Consider the following 20,472-nt stretch of genomic DNA (forward strand, 5'->3'; position numbering starts at 1 on the left):
ACTCCCACAGTCATGCAAATCCTTTTTTGTGCGGAGCTGAGGTGGTATAATACTGCGCAAAATTGAAATACAGTAATGTCACGTTGGCTCTTACAGTTTCAGAGAGGAACTGCGATCAAAAGGGTATCCAACTGCTGTGCCAGGGTATTTGTTGATAGGATTGGAACCTGGCACAAAATATACTGGCTAATAGATGAAATGTGATTAATCCTCAGGATTCATGTTCTCCTGCTGGCCGTAACTCTGAGTCATGGTGTAGCCTGGAGAAAGTTTGTCAAATCTACACGTGTCCATCTAGACTTACCCATTTGTCTGCAAGCAGGTTTAGTAATTGCTTGACATGAAGCAGCGGCGCTGGGTTGAACTTTTGGTAAACTGTTTTGAGGTCTTCATTTGCAAGACAGAATGAGATAATGGAGTGTAGTAAAAGCCGAAAACCTTTTCATAATGCAACAGTGGCAATAAGCAGTTTATTATTGAAGATTTCATTGGCTCCTTGTTTGTTATCTGAAACTGTGTAACTGTCACATCAACTATTTTACTATTATGGCACACTATGATACACTTTGGCCTTTATAGAAGTCCATACTTAGGTGCCAGGACAACAAAACATGAACACACACAGCTAACACTAAAGCCTAAATCATTTCTGAAGCATTAGTAAGTGTAATAATTAATCAGATGCAATAAGCATCAATAAGCATCAGATCCCATGATTCTGTCACCTTCCCGGAAACCAGTTTTTAGTCTTCTCTGTTGGGCAAACGAGCTTTCTCAGTTCATTAGTGTAGATTTCGTTAGTTATCTACATCTTCCAATCATATGATGCCCAAGTGTTTATTAGCATTCACATCTTACAAGCTTCGGCCACTTCCACTGAAATCCAAAGGAGCCTTTTCTTGTGGTGCGATGACACCAAGCCCGCTATGTGAAGCAGCCACGCTCCATCCTTGGGCTCGGGTGGTAGAGGAGATCAGTCTCAGTTTTCACATTTATTAGACTGTCTTGTGATTTTCTGTCAATCGAATCACAGCAAAAGCCTGAACTATCATTGTCTCTCTCAACTCTATAGAGAAGCATCTAAAACTGCTAATGAAACGATTATCACAGAATTCATTGGGAACTCCTAATTAGGCCGTGGTAGGTGCAAAAGTACAGCCAAAAAGTCTGCCTCCATGAGCAATACTAAAAGAAGTGGAAATTGTGGGCTGGACAAAGAGGCAAAACTGATCAAATAAATGAGATTAAACAGTCACAAAAAAACAATATTGAATAATCTGATGCCGGGTTTCAAGTTATTATTTAACAGGCACAGATGTTAGAGTCACACTTTAGTATGCTTTTCATGTACATTATGAATTATTTTGCACTTTTGCATTAGCACGCATTAGGCAAAAAAACTGTCTCTAATATATTAGATGAAATGCAGCGCAGGGGGAGCATCCCCCTCCTCAATCTGTTGACGGATCTTTTAATCATAAAATGGTTGGACATGAGATCCGATGAACACTAAGGCTGTGCTAGCAAGTGACAAATCATTTCGCTTCAGAAAATTATTAATCTTAGTGGTGCTGTGCTGGTGTGCTGTGATTTACTGAGAACAAAATAACCCCACAATGCTCAATTTAAAATTGGACACTGGTTTTGAATAATGGCAGACATTTACTGATGTGATAAAGCAATTTACCAGTGAGGAATCATTTGTAACAGAGGGAACAGCCGCACTATCAGAGATCAGATTGATGAGGATAATATTGAAATAGTTTTACCACAGTCAAATGCCTACGGATTCCTCTTTTGGGGAAAGACAACTGGAGTAATTAAAGCATTGCCAACGTCAGGTTTTAAATTTCTAAATCAACGTCACATTCTAAATTTCTTTCATCGACATCCACTAAGAATAACCATAGTGAATACAGGGAAAAAAAAGTGAGTTTTACCTGCATTTTGCAGAAATCTGTACCAGTCAAATGTTTCACTTGGTGTTGTCTTAATTCCTGCATTGAAAAAAAAAAGAGAAACTCAATGTGTTTTACTTGTCCCTGGATGGCTGGACTATGGTTCTTGCCGTCTTGCCCCAAGAAAACAGTATTTCTGTCAAGCACACTGAATTCCATATACAGCTCTTCCCTCCTCAAGCTTTTCCCATCCCAACAACGTCAGGTTGTCTGCACGATCCGTCCATAGTCATCTCACTGAAATTCAGCTGAAAATTCTGCCCAATCACACAGTGCACGAGCTTCTTGAGCAACCCCGGGAATAAAGCTCACTGACACCATGCTAAATTCAGCCTTTTACATCCTAAATAATATTATCTAAGGGAGCATATTATTCCAAAACAGATACAGGTTGGCCAAGACCCAAGTCCTTAACATACGGCATAGAAAGTAAATTAAATGTATATAAAATATTAATATAAACTGAATACAAATGTATTTGTTTCACCTTATGTTAAAGATTAATTACCTTACTAATGAAACTATCACATGAATATATTTAATATCTTATATTTTGGATTAGGTACTTGTTGGGTGTCATTAAGCTGGGAACTCAAAGCATTTAAAGGAATTTGGAGTTTCATTCAGCATCAAAACTTCCTTATGTTTTGAAGAAAGCTTCGTGTTACATTAGGTGTTACCTCAGCTTTCAGTCTCCTGCTGTTAGACATCTGGGAAAACTTCCTTTAAAAGCACCAAACAAGTTGAAAATTTAGGCAAAATATTTCTTGGGCAAAGAAGGTAGATACACAAAGATCCAGGTACTAAACACCTGATTCAAATAAAGTGAATGTCTCGGTCAATAGTTCAAAACTCACCTTGAGTTTGGACATAGATTTTCTTCCTAGCATCTGGCTTTAAAGAGAAGGAGAAGAAAAGTCACTTTCATAGTTCATCATAAAAGAATCTGTTCAGTTTTCAAAAAAACCCAACTAGTATAACAAAATGCACATCAGCATGACTTTCTTTTCACTGGTAAAAGATAGAAAGATACATTTAAGTCACACCAAACGCCAGCCAGCAATTTAACTTACATTTACTACGAACATTTACAGTATCAACGGATCAATTTTGTAATGAATGCAATTACCAAGTTTGTACAAACACATTTTTAGTTTATCTCTGTATCCTTTCTCATAATCATTAACCTGCTTATCGCACAGAAGATTTTCAACTACAGAACAGCCCTGGCTCCCAAAAAGGTGTTAGTTTTGAAAGAACAATTGTAGCTGGCTTTGAAACCACAATCTACCTTTATCCACACAAGTTTTTTAAACACATCAGGCATGAAATAAACTGCACTTACCTCTAACCTTTTCAAAAATTGCCGTCAAACTTCTGTAGTCTTGACTATATAGGAAAACCTGCCAGTAGTAGTTATTGCAGAATATTTCCAAATAAAAATTGCTGAAGAAATTATTTTAAAATAGCTGCAGTAGAAGAGGTAATTACTAGACTTCCAAAGCTACTCCTGAAGTGCTACTACGCTAGTTACATAATTTAGGTAATTAAATAAGCAAGTTCTCATTTCAGTGTCTTTCTATAACTCCAACCATGAATTTGTTGAATATATTTATCACAAAAATATCGAAATATTATTGGGATCTTTCCGTTATTACTATCAGTTCTCTGCTGGCCAAATAACCTCCTTAAAACACATTGGTATTTAACCACTATACCGTTGGATGAAAATCATTGTATTCAGTATTTTTCAACGTATCATTCAGCACAGTGTGTTTTGTTTTCAGAAGGAGAGATGAGTTTTAAGCAAATTAAGTGCTATTTATGTGCTACATATCCCTCAGGGCCTGGTCACCGGGGCTGTACATGGCACACTGCTGGGCTTAGCCTAACTTCGGTTTTAGCTTTGCGCTTCACCTTAAGAAGTTCATTCTCTTTCCAGTGTTGACAAAACAAGTATTTTCAATTTATTCTTCTAAACTCCTTATTGTAAGTTAGGCTGTTTAGTGGAATTTTGGCAACACACAGTTTACTAAATGATGCAAAAAGAAACAATATATGCACATGGCATCAGAGAGACTCGATAACAACAGCAATGATTAGTTTTAAATGTTACAGAGAAGCACTTTCCAAACTGCTGCATACTCTTTTCAAATACTAAACAGCTTTTAAATGCCAGATCTATTTGACCTGTTGAAGTACATAAATATGAAAAGCTTTCTCTGACAGGAAAAACAGCAATAGAGAATATGAAGATTAGTACAATTCTCTAGCATTATTTAGAACACATTTTAGGAGGATGCAGAGTTGCTAATACTATAAGCATCATCACATAAACGTACCCATTCTGCTGCTGCCAGTTCCTTCATTTTCACTGTGAAAGCCACTGCAAACCTAGTGACAAGGACAAAAATAGTTGGGATCATCTGCTTAAAGTGCTAAAACATAAAAAGAGGAAAGTATTCAGAAAAACATCTTTATAAGAACAAAGAGCAGAGGCTTATAAAAATGATTACAGATGGAAAGACAGAAAGCAGGCTTGCTATTTGTTTTAGCAGAAAGTACTGGTAAAACACATGGGATCTCTTCAGGCTTTACAACTTAGAGCTCTTGGGGGGTACAAGTGAGGATTTCTTAAAGTCAGAAAATTCAAATGAAGTGAATGTCCCCCAGTTTATCTGGATTAATCTATGCAGGCTGCAGTGGTGAGCTGGCACGTCCTGTTTCTCCATCATTGCAAGTTAAAAGCAGAGAGATGATCCGGGCCCGGGTTTCACCTCTGGAACCTCTGGGCTCAGACACTCAGCTCTGATGTTGGAGATCTCGGTGGAGACGACACGTGCCGCGCTGAGTTACACACCTGACACTCCTCGTCATGAACAGGGGACAACTGGGTGCCCAGGAATGAGATTGACCACAGTCACCGTTTCAGGCAAAGAGACCGTTCCACTAGTCAGACATAACACTGACAGAAAGACATTTTGACTGTTTTCTGGTTAAGACTTTTCCTCATTATGAGAAGGGCATTTAAATGAATGAACTGTACAATAGTATACTAACACCTTCTACTCCTCCTCTGCAATGTGTATAAATCATAACGTTGAAGTAAGAATAAGCAAACCAAAGCGTACTTGAACAACTTAATGGCCATGGAGGAGGCTGGGGAGGGAGAAGACAAACCTATTCCCAAGCTCAGTTCCACTTTTTCCCTTGTGGCTGTTTCTAATGGTTCACCCAGACTTCCATTTATGTGCCTTTGAGAAATGGAGGTAGCGCTCCATCATTCCATATAACAGAAGAGTTATGCCAGAGACCAGTTAAAAGCAGCATTAATATGAACAGTGTTCTTTCTGGGGTGTCTCATTACAGAGAGAATTCAGCCACACAAGTCTGATTTCTAAACGTAACTAGATAAACCAGTTATTCTTACTGGGATACTGGTGCAATACAGACAAGTCATGAGATACTCAGTGGAGTCAGTTCACAAAGGATCCCTGTTCAGACAGGAACAGAGCTGGGCTGTAATGTAGCTTTTAAGCTGTGATGAAACATAAACACGTGCTTTGACGGTTCTTAAATGGAACTTTAGTGTTAACTGGAATCACAAATGGGACCATTTCTGCAGACTATCATCAGTCCCGTGGAACAGAAATGTTTGAATGCCTCCTTCATATGAGATGCAATGTGTCTGCTCCACAAAAATCCATTTTTTAAATTGCCTTTAGAGGTATTTAATGTAGAATAGCGGTTATCACACATTACATTAGTGATTCGGTGTTTCTTTTTCACAGAATGAATGCAGTGTCTCTGTCCTGAGCCAGCCCTGCCAGGTCAGCCCACTGCTGAGTCACCACCAGAAAGTGCTTTTCCATTGCAGACATCAGGTCATAATTTGAGGGCTTGAAATCACCGTCATTCATTAGAAGTCTCATAAACGTTGAATTATAACTCCTACTTCTGTTTGTTGAAACAAACCTTATTCCCATACATTTGTTTTTGTAGTATCTGCTTTATGGTGCCGCAATGAATTTCACATATACAAGCTGACAGTTTTAAAGTTAATAAAGCCTTTGCAAATGCTTGTTTTGTCAAGTTGCACATGCTCCCTTCCCAGTTATTGCAATTATACTTTCAATACATCACAGTAACAAGCATAAAAAACTGTTGCTCCCAAGTCTACAAAATACTGTTCAATATAGAAAAAAAAATACCCTACAGGAGTACAACCACCATTTAGAGAAATTTGATTAAAAATGAAACACTCATTATAAAGCTAGACAGTGTTCAATACTCAGTCCTATGGAATGTGGTGGTATATTGTACTGGACAAGTCATCTACAATTCATGATGCTTTCTGCTTAGAACCTTGCAATCAATAAAGAAAAACAAAAAAATCGATGTTTCTTTTAATAACTATGCTATGAATAATGCTGGTGATAATATTGGAGAGGAGACCCATTCAGAATAACTTCTAGAAAACTGAATTGCTTTTCCTGTAGCAGAGAAAATATTATGAACTGCATAAGGATGCACTAATATATTTTGAAACACAATAGGAAATCCAAGCTACTAAACTATACTTCAAGTTCCTAACTTAATTATCATTACAAAAACATTCAGTAAAGCAGAGCTTTTTCTTTAGCTATATTTGTGACAAATCATATTTTAAACACAGAACTGTATTAAATGGATACACTTAGAGATTCTGGTTCTATATACTTTTCATTCTGCGCTGGGCTGAAATTTAATTGACACATTAGATGTATTTTTTCTATTCCTCCTGACCTGTTTAAAGAGTAACTTCTGATTATTTGATAACAAAAGTAAACAAGTATATAAATTTTGCCTTGAATGGGGCCTTCAGTTCCTTTTCAACTACAAATCACGCTGAGACGCAAGAACATGCCCTAATGATTTTTCAATGAGTGTGATTAAGTGCTGTCTTTAAAATCTGTTTACCTACCACATTTTATAGGGCACTATAGACAGAACAGCATATCTATGCCAGTGGTATTAGCCAAGATAAAACCATGAGATATGACCCTGCTGCACGTAATCCCTCACTGCAAACAGGAACCAAACCCCATCCTGCCGTACCGGAGCAGGGTGGTGATCTGCCAGCTGGAAGGCGGCGATGAGCCGAGCATCCTGAGCAAGCTCTGCTCAGCCAGATATCCAAGCTCTACGTAAGCAAGTGGTACCACTGGATTTGATCAGACAGTCCAGATGTTTAAACTCTATCACACCTGGGCACACTCAGGGGCCCTTTCTGCTCAGGCAGCCCCAGTTGTGGAGCGATGGCTCTTCAGAGGGCTCAGGTGCAGCTCCCTGTCATCACACACAACCTCCCTGAGTCCTCCCGCAAGGCAACTTTTCTTGTTAAAGTGGTAAGAAACTAAGCGGAAAAAAAAAAGCACCAATTTTACACCGTTTATGTAATTTGCTCTGATTTCTGATCAGTTCTTTAATTACGTTTGATGACTACACTGACATGTCACTGGAACTTTTCTGGACTTTAAAACATCCTGAAAATAACCCCTTGTCGATTCACCTAAAAAATAAGAGAATTTGCCTAAAGACATTTTTCAGTCTCCGCTTTTTCATGCATCTGGAGACAGGATCGCAACAGCAGGAAAAAAGAACAAAAGCTCTTTTCAATCAGTCTCTCTGTCAACAAGCTACACGTGAGGCCTCCAGAACAGGGCTGGCTCTGTGATGCAACAGGACAAAGGCCGGTTAGTTTTAGTTGTTGTTTCGCTTCAGCCAAACTGCTGGGCGCCTTGGTCTGGATGTACAGGTAGCACTTAATGCATAAAATATGCTAGTTCCAATACAGAATACTTTATATGTAACATAAACTAGAATTTACTAAGAAACAGAGGTAAAAAAAGCCCAAACTTGGAGTAACTGGTACTTCTGGCACAGAGCCTTGGGAAAGGGGGTCCAACTGTGTTACGCTAATAATATTGCTACAATAAGATTTAGTGAGAATATTCATACCTTCAACACTAACAAAGATTTGCTATTTAAATAATCACTGTTAACCACTTCCACTACTAAAGATTCACTATTTAAATACTAAATATCAGTCATTTTGGTCATAAATTAAAACTTGATTGCATAAAATGGTATCCATTACAAACACTTCAAATAAACCACAGCAAGCTGCTACAGTCCACAGTTACCCTAACCAAAGGCTGTCTTTATAATGTCTACCCATAAAGTAGATTATTCTGCAGAGCAATATGATGCCAAATCCCAGGTTAAGTATTCTTGCTATTATTTTTCTCATTTCATTTACCTGCCTTAGAATTTTATACCCTCATCATATGCATAGGTCTATTATTCTAGAAAACACCCGTGATTCAGAAGATAAAGCACAGGATTAGTTAGCAAGAGCACAGATTTCATTAGCTTTTAATGGGATTTGAGTCTTTTTGAAAAATCACAGCCCAAGAGACCAAGTTTCAGCACCACATCTGCCAACGCTTGCACTGACAAATACGATGAAACAATAGTAACAAAGGAAATATAAAATGAACAGACTACATACAGACTATATTTTATGAAGAAACCGTTCAACATCCCTTGCTGAATCATAAAATAATATGCAGAGATCGTAGGGATTTCAAGTCCTCTATCCCTTGTCCGCTGGCCTACAGATCTCCCAGTGATTCTGTGCATTTCTGGAACAGTTCCTAAAATATCTGCCATTCCAAAAAAGCAATTTCCCATCATAAACCTTCCACGGATGCGTTTACCTGGCTTCTCCTAGCACTGCTCCCATTACCCGATGTTTCTCTTCACATTTGACATCTTCATTTACATCTGTCCCACCGAAGATGATTCCAAAAGGAATTCTGCTGCCTACAAAGCAATGAGAAGTTGGCCAACACATCAAGGTCCTTCTAAAAAAAAAAGGTCCTTATAAAAAATAAAAGATAGTTCTAAAATGTTCCATAAGCCTCCTCCAAAACAATTCTAGGTCTTGCCACAAAACCAATCATCTCTGTATTCCAATGAGAGAAGTCTTAATAGATACATTACCAGTGATCACCTTACTGACTCAGAAATCGGAGCTCCATTGGAACAAAAGAGCCACAAACGTGCCAGACATTGTAATTCAGGCTTTCTGAAAACCCACCAGCACAAATTGCGGGGGGACTTCTGAAGTCCGGAAACCAGCACAATACAAGTTATGCGGAGAGCTGATGGAACTATCAAATTATACACCTCTGTCCAAGTGAACAGATTTGTACAATATGAATGCGATCTCAAAAATGGATACACACTTGCAATTTCAGTAGGTGACAGTGTCTGTAATTTTGAAAGCCAGTCCTTCTCCTCTATCATTAATGGCAGCCTAAAATTTTGTTCTACATGGTTAGATACAATAGAAAATTTTATTATTTGTCTGATAACATCCTGTCTCTCTACAGTTTAGCTGGCATGAATGACATCTCAGTTATTTCATGTCCAAAAAACCCTGACTCATTTTTGAGCAGAAAAATCAAATTAGCCTCTCTGCTTTATCCTACTTGACCTCAGCTCTACTTGGCCAAGCCACTGTCCTCTGAAATAACACGTTTGCTGAAAGCATCTTAACGCTAATATGATGTTCTTATTTTAATGTAGTTGAAGTACTTAATTCCTGAAATGTGCTATGTGTTTAAAAGTACATTTATTTAGTTGTCTCCTCTCTGGATCAAATCTCCCACAGAGAAAGATTTCCAGTATTTCTGAACATTTGTTGAAGTGGATAAACAGAAGAACTATATTAAATGTGGGTTTTATATATATTTATAACTGTTTGTATTCATTCTCTTCTCTTTCAGTACCTTTTCCAGAGGTGTTTTTATTGCAAAACGGGAGAAGACATTCCTTGGCAGGAATGTATTACCTTGCAGAAGTCTGCCGGCTTTATAAAGATGAATGGCCAGGGCCGCATCGAACTTGTCTGTGGAGGTCAGGTTTGCTATTTCAGTTGGACTTTCATACATGAAAGCATCTCTAAGAACGCAGATATGGCCGGCAGCATGGAGATGACTCCTTCATTATCAGAACAAACAGGAAAAGGAAAAAAAAACACTATTAATGTTGTAGGCATGCCAGTATATTAAATAAACATCATCAAAGTGTTTTTCCTTATTAATTATTGCTCCAACATTCACCTTCATGCTAATTTTGTTCAAGCAACCATGAAGTTATTTTCAAGGTTTTGGTGTTGTACTTGTTTGTTTGTTTTCCCATGGAAAATATTTGTTCTCTTCCAAACAACATAATCTGCATTCATTTTACAGCCCAAGCCTACAAAGTATCAACAGCACCTTTGGAAACCAGCAGAACTGAAGCATGATCAGAATCCTTCCTGATGGAGGTGCTGCTCAATATGCTGAAAAGATTCTTTTTGAATTGAGTGTGTGAGACTTGGACTATTGTGTCCAGTTGTGGCCCCTCAGCTCCAGCAGGACAGGGAACTGCTGGAGAGAGTCCAGCGCAGCCACCAAGATGCTGAAGGGAGTGGAGCATCTCCCGTGTGAGGAAAGGCTGAGGGAGCTGGGGCTCTGGAGCTGGACAAGAGGACACTGAGGGGTGACCTCATTCATGTTTACAGATATCTAAAGGGGGAGTGTCAGGAGGATGGAGCCAGGCTCTTCTCAGATCAAAAAACAACCACCCCTATTCTAGTGTCAGCTTACCCATTTATCTATCTATCCAGCGGTTCATCATATGAAAACATTGATGAAAAGATTGCCAAAGTCAGGAAACTGATTGATTTCAGGCAGCTTTACTTCAGGCATTTCAGGGATCTGTGTTTTAATCTTTCCTTTTATTCTCTATGCTCGTAATTCCTCCCATCGAAAACAGAATCAGTTATCAAGGTTTCCAGTGACATCAGTCGAAAAACACACAAGAAAAAAATCCATGTTCAGATAGAAACTAGCACACTCTATCTGCTGACATGTACTGGTTACATTATTTTTAATATTATAAAAAGACCACAAGAATGTTTTCCGCTTATTACATATTGTTCCAGTTGATTTATTTCTCATGGCATATTAATTGTTCTGGCATTAGATTCCTGCTAACTCAATAGCTTCTTGGATAATGTCAGCTCTTTCCTGATCATTTCATATCCTCCCAAGGAATGTAATTTTCTGTCCTGCAGAAGTTAGTCATTACTGCACAAATTGGTGCTAAAAATGTTGTAAAATGTCTCGAGGCCTTGGCAGGAATGTATTAGCACTAGATCAGATAGAGCTCCGCTGGCACAACATATGGTGCTGTATTTCTTCCTTATCCTAAAAAGAAATTCATTTTACTTTTAACTTCACCGTTTGAAACCAGACCAGTAAATTATAAGAAGTACTAATAAATAATAAAATGCAGCCAGATTGTAAGCTCCTTATTTACACTGTTGAGCAATTATTTACATGGGTTGTCCCATGAACTTGCACCAAGTACCTGTTTGCCTTTTGAAAGAGGCTCTGGATTTCTATCTGAATAACAATGCCCAAACCTCACGGCTGTGGGAAGAAAATCTCAGGGGCAAACACTCGGGATGCTCGTGCACACATTCCATCATTTCACAGGTGCTCATTAAATAGTCCAAAAGAATTGCTTCCCATCAGTATTCTCATTATCATAAATCACTATCATGTACAAGCACTATGTTTGCATATCACAATTAATTTGAAAATAACTCTCTCAGGACATGAAGAAACCAGCAACTCGACTAGGAATTGCAGCATAAAGTGCCTTTTTTTTTTTAATATACTAGGAATGAATACTTTTCCTTTCTTCCCCAGTTTCCAGAGCTCTGAATCTTGCAGCTGAGCGGCAGCTGGTTCTGCAGTAACAGGGGGACTCCCCGAGTGTTCCCAAGGCTCACAAACTGCACCACCTCTACTACTTCCATTCATTTTCTATGCAAAATGACTCAGGAGCACGGAGAAAATTTGCATACAGCTTAAGGAAAAATTACCAAATTATTCCCACAATAATTTGAATTCCCAAATGTAAACATACCATTGAGTTCGATGTGATTAGTTTCAGCTTATGGATATATGGAGAGGTACGTGCGTAGAAGCAGAGGTATTGGGTAGTATTTAAGTGCTGAAATTTACAGTGATATTTTCGTATTTTCTAAATGGCTTCTCATCTTTATAACCAAAAAAATCAGACTATGATTTTCACACATACGCTCTTATCAAGGATCATGATAAGAGGGCGCTGCAAAGATATTACAGGTCACAGATGTCCCTGAATGGAGCCAAGACAAGAGCTGTCACCCATACCTCTCCTCCTCATGGCAACTGTGGACTCACATTATTTTGCCATTTCATAAACAAATACTTTCAGAATGAATAATAAAAATCAACGTGTCGCCTGCTGCCTGTGAATCTAAGACAACCCTGAAAATGCTCAATCTCTAGGCTACATCTTCTCTCCATCACAGTTTTGTACGTGGTAGATAAATTTCTAGGTAAGGATCTCAACAAGCACTGACTTGCCTGGATCCAGAATTTGCCTCGCTCTGCCATATCTTTCCCTTCTACCAAAACTCTCGTGGAAGCCAATGCCACTACTTGGGGAGGATTTCTTAGAGTATATTATATTAGTCACTGCTTACACTCTGATATTTATACACGTCTGAATATTGGACAAAATATTTGCCAATATACCATTGATTTTAGTATTCAGGAAATTCATATCTTTTTATTCTCTTTGGAAATCATGAGGCTTATGAGTGAAATTTGTGTCTGCTCTGCATCCACCCTGTGTGCAGAGATATTGCTAAAAGGTACAGACCTTTTCTGGCACGTTTTCACTTTATTAAAGATTTCTATCGAGAAACACTTTTATCTAACACAACTATGAAATACAAGGTGATGTTTTACAATGTTTCTTTTTTGATTTCCTACATTCCTGATCAGTACTTCTCACTTGTCCTGGCTGTCAGTCTTCCCTCCTTCAACCCGAATCTGCAGTTCACACATCTTCATATACAACACCAGTTTTATATTTCCAAACTATATTTTAGCTGAAGCTAAAACATGAGCAAGTTCAAGTCATTCTTACTTCTGAAGTGTTATAGTTTTGAAATTTGCTTTATTTTCTGTGATGTCTTGCTCTCAAAAACATTTATGTCCTAATTTTACAATTGATATTTCAATGGAATTGCTTGGAGACAAAGAATGTTTGATTTCAAAAAAAGCTTCTGGTAGGTAGATACACTGACACTGAATAACACAAAATAGGTTTCATCCAAAAATACTAGTTAACTCTTTCCGTGGGCTGTCTGTTCTGTAAAGCAGCTGTGCAACAACTGCTGCTAAATCTATACAGCACAATCCAAAGCTTATTAAGCGAGCAGAGTCACTTCCACTGCATTTCCGAGACTCAGCCAGAGCTGGATACTTGCAATTCCCACTGAACTTGATGGAATTACAAGAGTTGAAACTCTGCTTGATCTTCTCTGTTTTCTTTGTAATTTTTTTTTTCCACACTTGTTAAAATATTCTTCCTTTTATTTCTCTCTCAAACGTCTCCTTTAAGCAACACAGACAAATTGTGTTGGCATGAACAAACTATGAATAAAATCCCCTGTGAATAAGAAGAGAAATTCAAAATGTGAGTGCAAATGAGGAGAGAATCCTTCTGTCTCTGTGTTCTCAAGTCAGTAATTGTCTTCTAGAAGGACAAAAGCACTCTGCGAAGTTTAACCCTGCCTTATAAACACGTTTAGCCATGGGATGCTGCTCGGGCAATGGCCACAGGGAGCAGATCTGCTGCACCAGCGCTCTCCTCTGTCCGTTCAATGGGAGCAGATAGGGCAAGAATAAGCAGAAGAAAAGTTGGGGCTCAGAATTACTCCACTACATACATGTCTAAGATGAGAAATAATTGTAAAGAGGAATGATGAGCATTGCTGAATTTGTGGGTTTAATTCTCTCGCAGTTGGTTACCTGGAGATTTACAGAACGGCTACCTCCACTGTCCGATTTCAAATGAGACCTGAAACAAACTCTTCGTCTAGAAAAGATATTTACATATTGATCAAATACTTCATCTAAATCTTTCTAATTAACCAATTCAAGATTTCTATTCCTCCTTACTACCAAGCAATAAAAGATGAATGGAGCCTATAAACTGGTAGAGAATATTCATTTATTTTCTTTCCTCACACCTTCTTTGAGCTCATTCCTGTGGCTGAAGAATGGCAGCCTAACCAAAGACTGTTGCTTAGTGTTTTATTCTCTACTCATCCCTCATAGTTTTTTAAGGTGAATAAAGATTTTGCACACCAATATGAATAAAGCCCACAGTACATTCATTATATCACATGGATTAGGAGGCTGATTTCTAACAAAATTAGATTCTAGTATCTTTGTCACCACTTACTTTAAACTCAGGAAATTAGTATCTTATTTATGAAAAGACTAAGCAGTTATAGGAACAGCTGTAATATCATAAACAGAGTATACCCAGTGATATTAAGCCATAAAATGAATCTACGCTGGCAAGCGTCCAACCTAGAGACAACTTCATTGTTTCATTTATACTTAACCAAAAGTTGCCATGGTTCAATAAAAAAAATTGAATAAATACATTCATGAGCATGTTCACAGATGCAACTGAAGCCAAACCTTAATTGGAATACGTATTTTATGGGTATTAACACACACACTACAAAGGTTACCACATGCACTTCACCTTGGGTATGGCAGAGCAGTGCAAGAAGTGACATACCAAGCTTTTGGCCATACATGTAGATATATATATTTTTTTGCAAATGGCAAAGTCTTAAGAAAACCAGTATTAGATGGAAGTACCTATGCAGGATGGTTTTAGTGATAGCGGTCACTTGAATTGCCTTTCAGTGATGAAGATGGATTTAATTGCTAGCTAATACTCTTTCATTTTTTCTTGATCATTTTTTCCTAAACAGGCTCATTTATATTATTACTAAAAATAAACATTTATGGTAGGTGATCAGATAGCAACCGAACATTACATAAATTACCGAATCTTAAACATTATTTCTGTTAGAATCCTTTATTATTAGCATGAATTAAATTGACCTTTCACTATGTGGCATCCACTTTCTCTAAGGTAAGGATGCTAAAGCAAGTCCATGTACTCTACACAGATCACTGCAGATGTGTTCACACAGCTGCAAATGATTGCATTAACGTGGTAATATGTTAAACCATCTGTTAACTGGGTTGTTGAATCTCATTGAGTCTGTGCCTTCTTCTGTACTAAAGCACATCAGGTCAGGCTACCGTGCACCAGTCACAGCTGGGGAGGGTTGCCCAAAATTGCTGGTTCCCCCACCGAACCACCATATCTCGATGCAGGATGATCACAACCTCATTGTAGTTAAAAGACAATCTGAAATAATATGTGGACATGTGTTTGTCTGCCTTATTCAGGCTTAGTTTAACTAGAAATAATGCAAAACCAGCTTTCCATTAGTTCACCTCTGAATGGCTCCACAGTCTAAATGTTTGTCTGACTTCCCTCATTTTGACATGGAAGGTGAAGGTAAGTAAATGTTTAGTTTGTAAAGGTTGAAGAAATAATCTTCTGGAGGAAAAACATGCACAGACATCCCCGAGAATAAGTAGTTTTATCCAGTGAGAACAAAAGACTAAAGATGAACGCAAATACAGAATGCCACACAAACTACCACACATGAACTCTGCTGACATACAGGTAAAAAAATGTGTATTATAAACATTAGAACATAATTATCTCAACATTTTATCAATAATTATTATTTTAAAATAAAGAAAACTTCAGCTTTCTCTGGTCTTTATGCTCCATTTGCTTTATATCTTCAATGCCAGGGTGACTGACACGAGGCAGCCAGTACGTTCCACTGTTATCTTATACAATACAGCAGCCCTGCACAAAAGACTGAAATTGGTATGACACGACTAGTGTGAAAACTTAAACCATGCCAGAGGACTATTTTTCTGTATAATCTATAATATACAGATCAAGATCTGGGAAAATTTTAAACAGCGGAATATATTAATCCCGAGAAAAACAACTAAACTCTTTGACAGGTAAGAAACCACCAAGTCCTTATTTTGGGCCTCAAGAGGACAAAACCATTGAGAAATGGTTTCATTTTTACAGTGACCTTCTTTTCTTTAAACAAAGCTCACATGCACAGCAAAGCCCTCAGACATGCTATCAGCCACATCCTTTTTCCACATTTCACTGAAAACGTTAAAAGGGGACATTACGAATAGTCGGTATTGATGCACTTCTGTTAGCCCAAAGAATCTGGAAGCTCTACAGATTCTTGCCCATCACCCCCACGCCTGTTGAATGCCACAGCAAGGGCACTGCTGGGAGCAGCTCTTGCAGAGCAGCTCTAGGAAAGCTCCTCATTTCAGAGCTTTCCACATGGACTTCTCATATTCTGGGTACTCAGAAAACCCGCTGCAGCACCAGCACCAGCGCTCGGTGGGGCGGCTGTGGGGGGACACATGCGCCAGCAAACTGCCTTGAGCAGAAAGGTCTTTTGTATGGTTTCGTGGGGTTTTTTTTTGGGGGGGAAACCCCTCTTCTCCCCCTCCCTTGCACGGGCAAACGGGGGACACGTTGCTAGGCAGAGCCGCAGCAAAGCCGCGGCGGGGGCCGCCCCCCCAGACACAGGCTCGGCCTCACATCCAGCAGGGCCCGAGTCCCCTCACACGCCCCCGGCCCGGCCATCCCCGCGGCACAGACGCCGCCTCCGTGCGCCGGCGGGGGCAGCGCATGGCGGACAGCCCCGCCGCCCCCTCAGCCCCGCAGCCCCACCGCCCCCTCAGCCCCACACCGCCACCCCACCGCGGAGACCCCTCGGAGCGCTGCGGCGGCCTCGGTGTGAGGGGATGCGCTGCCGGCTCCGCCTCTCTGCGGGCTCGCCGAGGAGCGGCGGGATCCCCAGGGGTGAGGAGGCAGCGCGGTCCCCTCTCCCCCGCACGGCGCGGCGGGGACGGCACTTACTGTATCCTGGCCGCGGTGGTCGCGTTGCCGGTCTGCGCTCGGAGAGACGCCAGCAAGAGCAGCCTCATAGCGGCCCCTCCTGCCCGCCCGGCCGGGAGCCGCCGCCTCCTTCACCTGCCGGCGGCCCCGCGGAGCCCGGAAACAGCCCCTGCCCACCCCGCCCAGGTGGCTCCGACCCCTCCTGAGAGGTGCCCGGCCAGAGGGCACTGCTACAGAGACAAACGGGCCTGGTGCCCGTAGGTTTGGGTCCCTTCCCTCCACCTCTGATTAGCGCTGTGGTTTTTTTCATTCAACAGCCACAAAGATGATGTGCTCAAATCATGGCCTCGGAGAAGCCTCAAAGATCTCCTGAGAAGATGACCAGGGGAAGGGGGTTGGTATCAGCCACGGTCTCCTGGGGCGGTTCCTCAGCTACACCACGGTCACCACGGATCTCCTGAGGTGGTTCGTATTCAGCGCGGGGATGGAGAGAAAACTAATTGTGGGTAAGATGCCAGCAACCACAAAAGCTGTTGGAATGTGGTTGTCCAAAGAACAAGGCAACGGGGTGGTCAAAGACCACACGAAGTATCAGGTCGGCCATCTGCTGAAGCAGAGCCAAAGGCGTGTCAGAGCAGGGGAAAGCTCTGTGGGAACCACAGCCTCCAGGGCAGCAGGCACAATCCAAAGATACAACAACGCAGGGAAGAGAAAAAGGAAGAGCCCAAACTCAGGATCGTGACAACTGTTATGTCAAATTATCGAGCCAGTCTTCAGGATAAACCCCAATTATAACCAGCAGCTATGAGGAGATGTGTGGGGCAGCAGGCAGCAAGACCAAGAGGCCAGTTCAGGGAGTCTGTTGGGAAACTGATAGGGGCCAAGTGGTTGACTGTAGATATCCATGGCCTTCAACTTAACTCAGCATTTTGTAGAAACATTGAGAACACATGCAGGACATTTGTGGCCGTGAGAAGGAGGGCTTGATCTAACAAACCTCACTCTTTTGCCTGTATACTGATAACATGGTCAGGTTCCCTGATGGAATTCACCACAGGGCCACACAGATGCTTGTGCTTCCCCAAGGCTGTAGGAGACAGGGAAAGGTGGTCTGCTGGCTGCAGGGACTAGTCATTGTGGCTTAAATTACTTTTCCAGTCAACAGTGTCAGGTAGAGGGAGAAAAATATGCCACATACAGAGAAAGGCTCTTAAAATTAATGATTTTTAAAAATAGTAGTTCTTCAAATAACTTGTGTGAATCTCTGAGGATGACAGGTATTCTGGAATTGAGGGTTTAGAAGTGATAAAGATATATATTGAAGGGTATTCTGGCAAATTGTAAGCACTTCGGTGCGCTGGCTCGCATTTTGCTAATGGGTCTTCGTGCTGCAGAGCTTTGTTCAGCTGTCTGCAGCTCACCCAGCTACCACTTGGAAATAATTCAGCGCAACATTGTTCAGACCATTTTAAACTCCATCCAAACTAAAAAAGATGGCTACAAATTAACAGAGCAACAAATCTTGCATAACTGCTAAAAATAGCATAAATCCTAATCTAAAGGTAGACAGGACCACGCTATTTTCATCGCCACTTTAGCGTTTCTGGCAGAAAATCCCAGCCCCATTGAAATTTTGAGGGCTTTTGTCAATCCAGCCAGGATTCTACCCTTGAAGTTTGTTTCACTGTAAGTGGTCTATATGAAGCGTATTTGGGCTTTTGAGAGCACTTAACCACCCTCAAATCTAGCACCAGCCGTCTCTGTTGGTCACTGCTGCCCAGCGGTCCGTCAAACGGACCTGTTGTGTATCAAACGGACTGCAGGAAGCTGATGCCGCCGCCTTCCACTTCCTGATGCATTGCTACTCCAAGTCCTTTGCCACGAGACCCTCCTGCTGGTCCCAAGGTCTCCCCCACACACCACAGCTCATCCCGGCTGCATCGCACCAAGGGAGGTTGGCAGTGTGTGTGCCAACCAAAAACGCCCCCTGGCCCTGTTGCTCCAGCCCTGTACTCGAAACAGCCTGAACCAGACAACAGCTGTCCAGTACATTTTGTGTATAACACAAAGACAAAAATGCAAACATCAAAGTAAGACAAGGCCTGATCCATAAGACAAATGAGGAAACTTAACCAATCAACTGAGAAATAAAGAGGAAATAAAGGAAACAGTCAAAGAGGTCCTAACATTTTATTACTACTTACGATAACTGTTCTTTATGCTATATAGGCCTTGACTAACAGAAATCTACAAGTCTTTGCAGCACTAAGTATTATTGTGTCTTTGAAAACACATACATGCACCAATATATCACTATATACACACAGGTGCATTAATTGTATTCAAAGAAAGGATCATAGATGTACCTTAATGAAGAAGTTTTAAATATACTGTAGCTAAGCGTTCTTTTTTGGAGGAAAATTAAAAAATCACCTTTGTAAAACTGCTACATTTCCAGAGAGTGCTCTGGTTACAATAGCTCTTGAATTTTAGTGAGAGTACCTACTTCTCGATGCCTGAAGATTTAAATAACATTTTATAATGTACATTTCAAACACTGTTCATCTTTGCAAGGTGTTTGTAAGAGCTGCTGGGTAGGCCAATATAAAAATCTCACCCCACTCACTAAAGTAAATTATGAAGGGCATAGAATGTGGTAACTGCATTTACTGAAACACACAATAATGCAAAATATGCTTAATTACTTTGCAGTCTCCAGGAAATACTACTAGACCCCTTAGAAGATATAATCCCAAATTTCATTATATACTGTATTAAGCTAGGCAAAGCTGAAACGTAATTTAATTACAGAACCAGTCATGTTACAGTAGTTCACAAAAAGAGGTCTCTGTACAGCTAGTTGCATTTTCCTCATTGTCCTTTGTCATGGGATTTAACTACTGAAAAGAGCAAATATATTTAATGAGTCATTTTTATGGCATGTTATTTACAAAGGCCCATCATTAAACGAATATAGTTACTTTTACAAGCATCACTTGCTCAATTGCCAGCTGTTCCAAAAATGTTAAGTCATACCTAGATGTTGGGTTTAACTACATGATGTCAATGAATTTACCTTTGTCATTGAAAACACACAACCAGGAGTATCTTTCCCATTTTGTTCTGGTCATTGTGATGACTTCAAGACCTGCTGTTGAAGGGAATTACATACTTTTATGATCTTTACTTCAATATATGTGATGGTGAAATAAAAGAACATCTCAGGGCTCTGAACTTGCAACCACTGATGTATATTTTCTCATAGTACATTTTGTTCCACTCAAATCACAGTATTCACTCTCCACATGTACTTATGATGTATTATTATGGCAGGAACACCTCGGAGAAGCCGAATTTCCCACAGGGCGGTACCACCCCAGGCCGGTGATCAGAGCCAGCCCAGGCCTGGTTCTCCTGCCACCCCCAGCAGGACACAGGGAAGAGCCACTTCCAGCACACACTCGGGTTTCTCTGCAGAATAGCTGCTGGGACAATCCTCGCTTTTGCTTTTCCAACGAGAAGCAAA

The 20,472-nt window shown here is 40.3% G+C and overlaps 1 protein-coding gene across 1 annotated transcript in view; it reads right to left on the minus strand.

Moving 5' to 3' along the window:
* GLT1D1 (glycosyltransferase 1 domain containing 1) overlaps window positions 1–17,035 on the minus strand; it is a gene marked incomplete at both ends in the record, with an annotated part of 35,445 nt that extends 18,410 nt beyond the window's left edge. Inside the window, 6 exons of the mRNA XM_080355235.1 lie at window positions 1,941–1,997; window positions 2,816–2,852; window positions 4,301–4,352; window positions 8,720–8,825; window positions 9,859–10,007; window positions 16,968–17,035. Coding sequence (XP_080211361.1) covers window positions 1,941–1,997; window positions 2,816–2,852; window positions 4,301–4,352; window positions 8,720–8,825; window positions 9,859–10,007; window positions 16,968–17,035 — 469 coding nt within the window. The remainder of the gene's footprint in view (window positions 1–1,940; window positions 1,998–2,815; window positions 2,853–4,300; window positions 4,353–8,719; window positions 8,826–9,858; window positions 10,008–16,967) is intronic.
* Window positions 17,036–20,472: the final 3,437 nt, after the last annotated feature.

Source organism: Nesoenas mayeri (genome assembly GCF_963082525.1).
Source record: "Nesoenas mayeri genome assembly, chromosome: 17".
NCBI lineage: Eukaryota > Metazoa > Chordata > Aves > Columbiformes > Columbidae > Nesoenas > Nesoenas mayeri.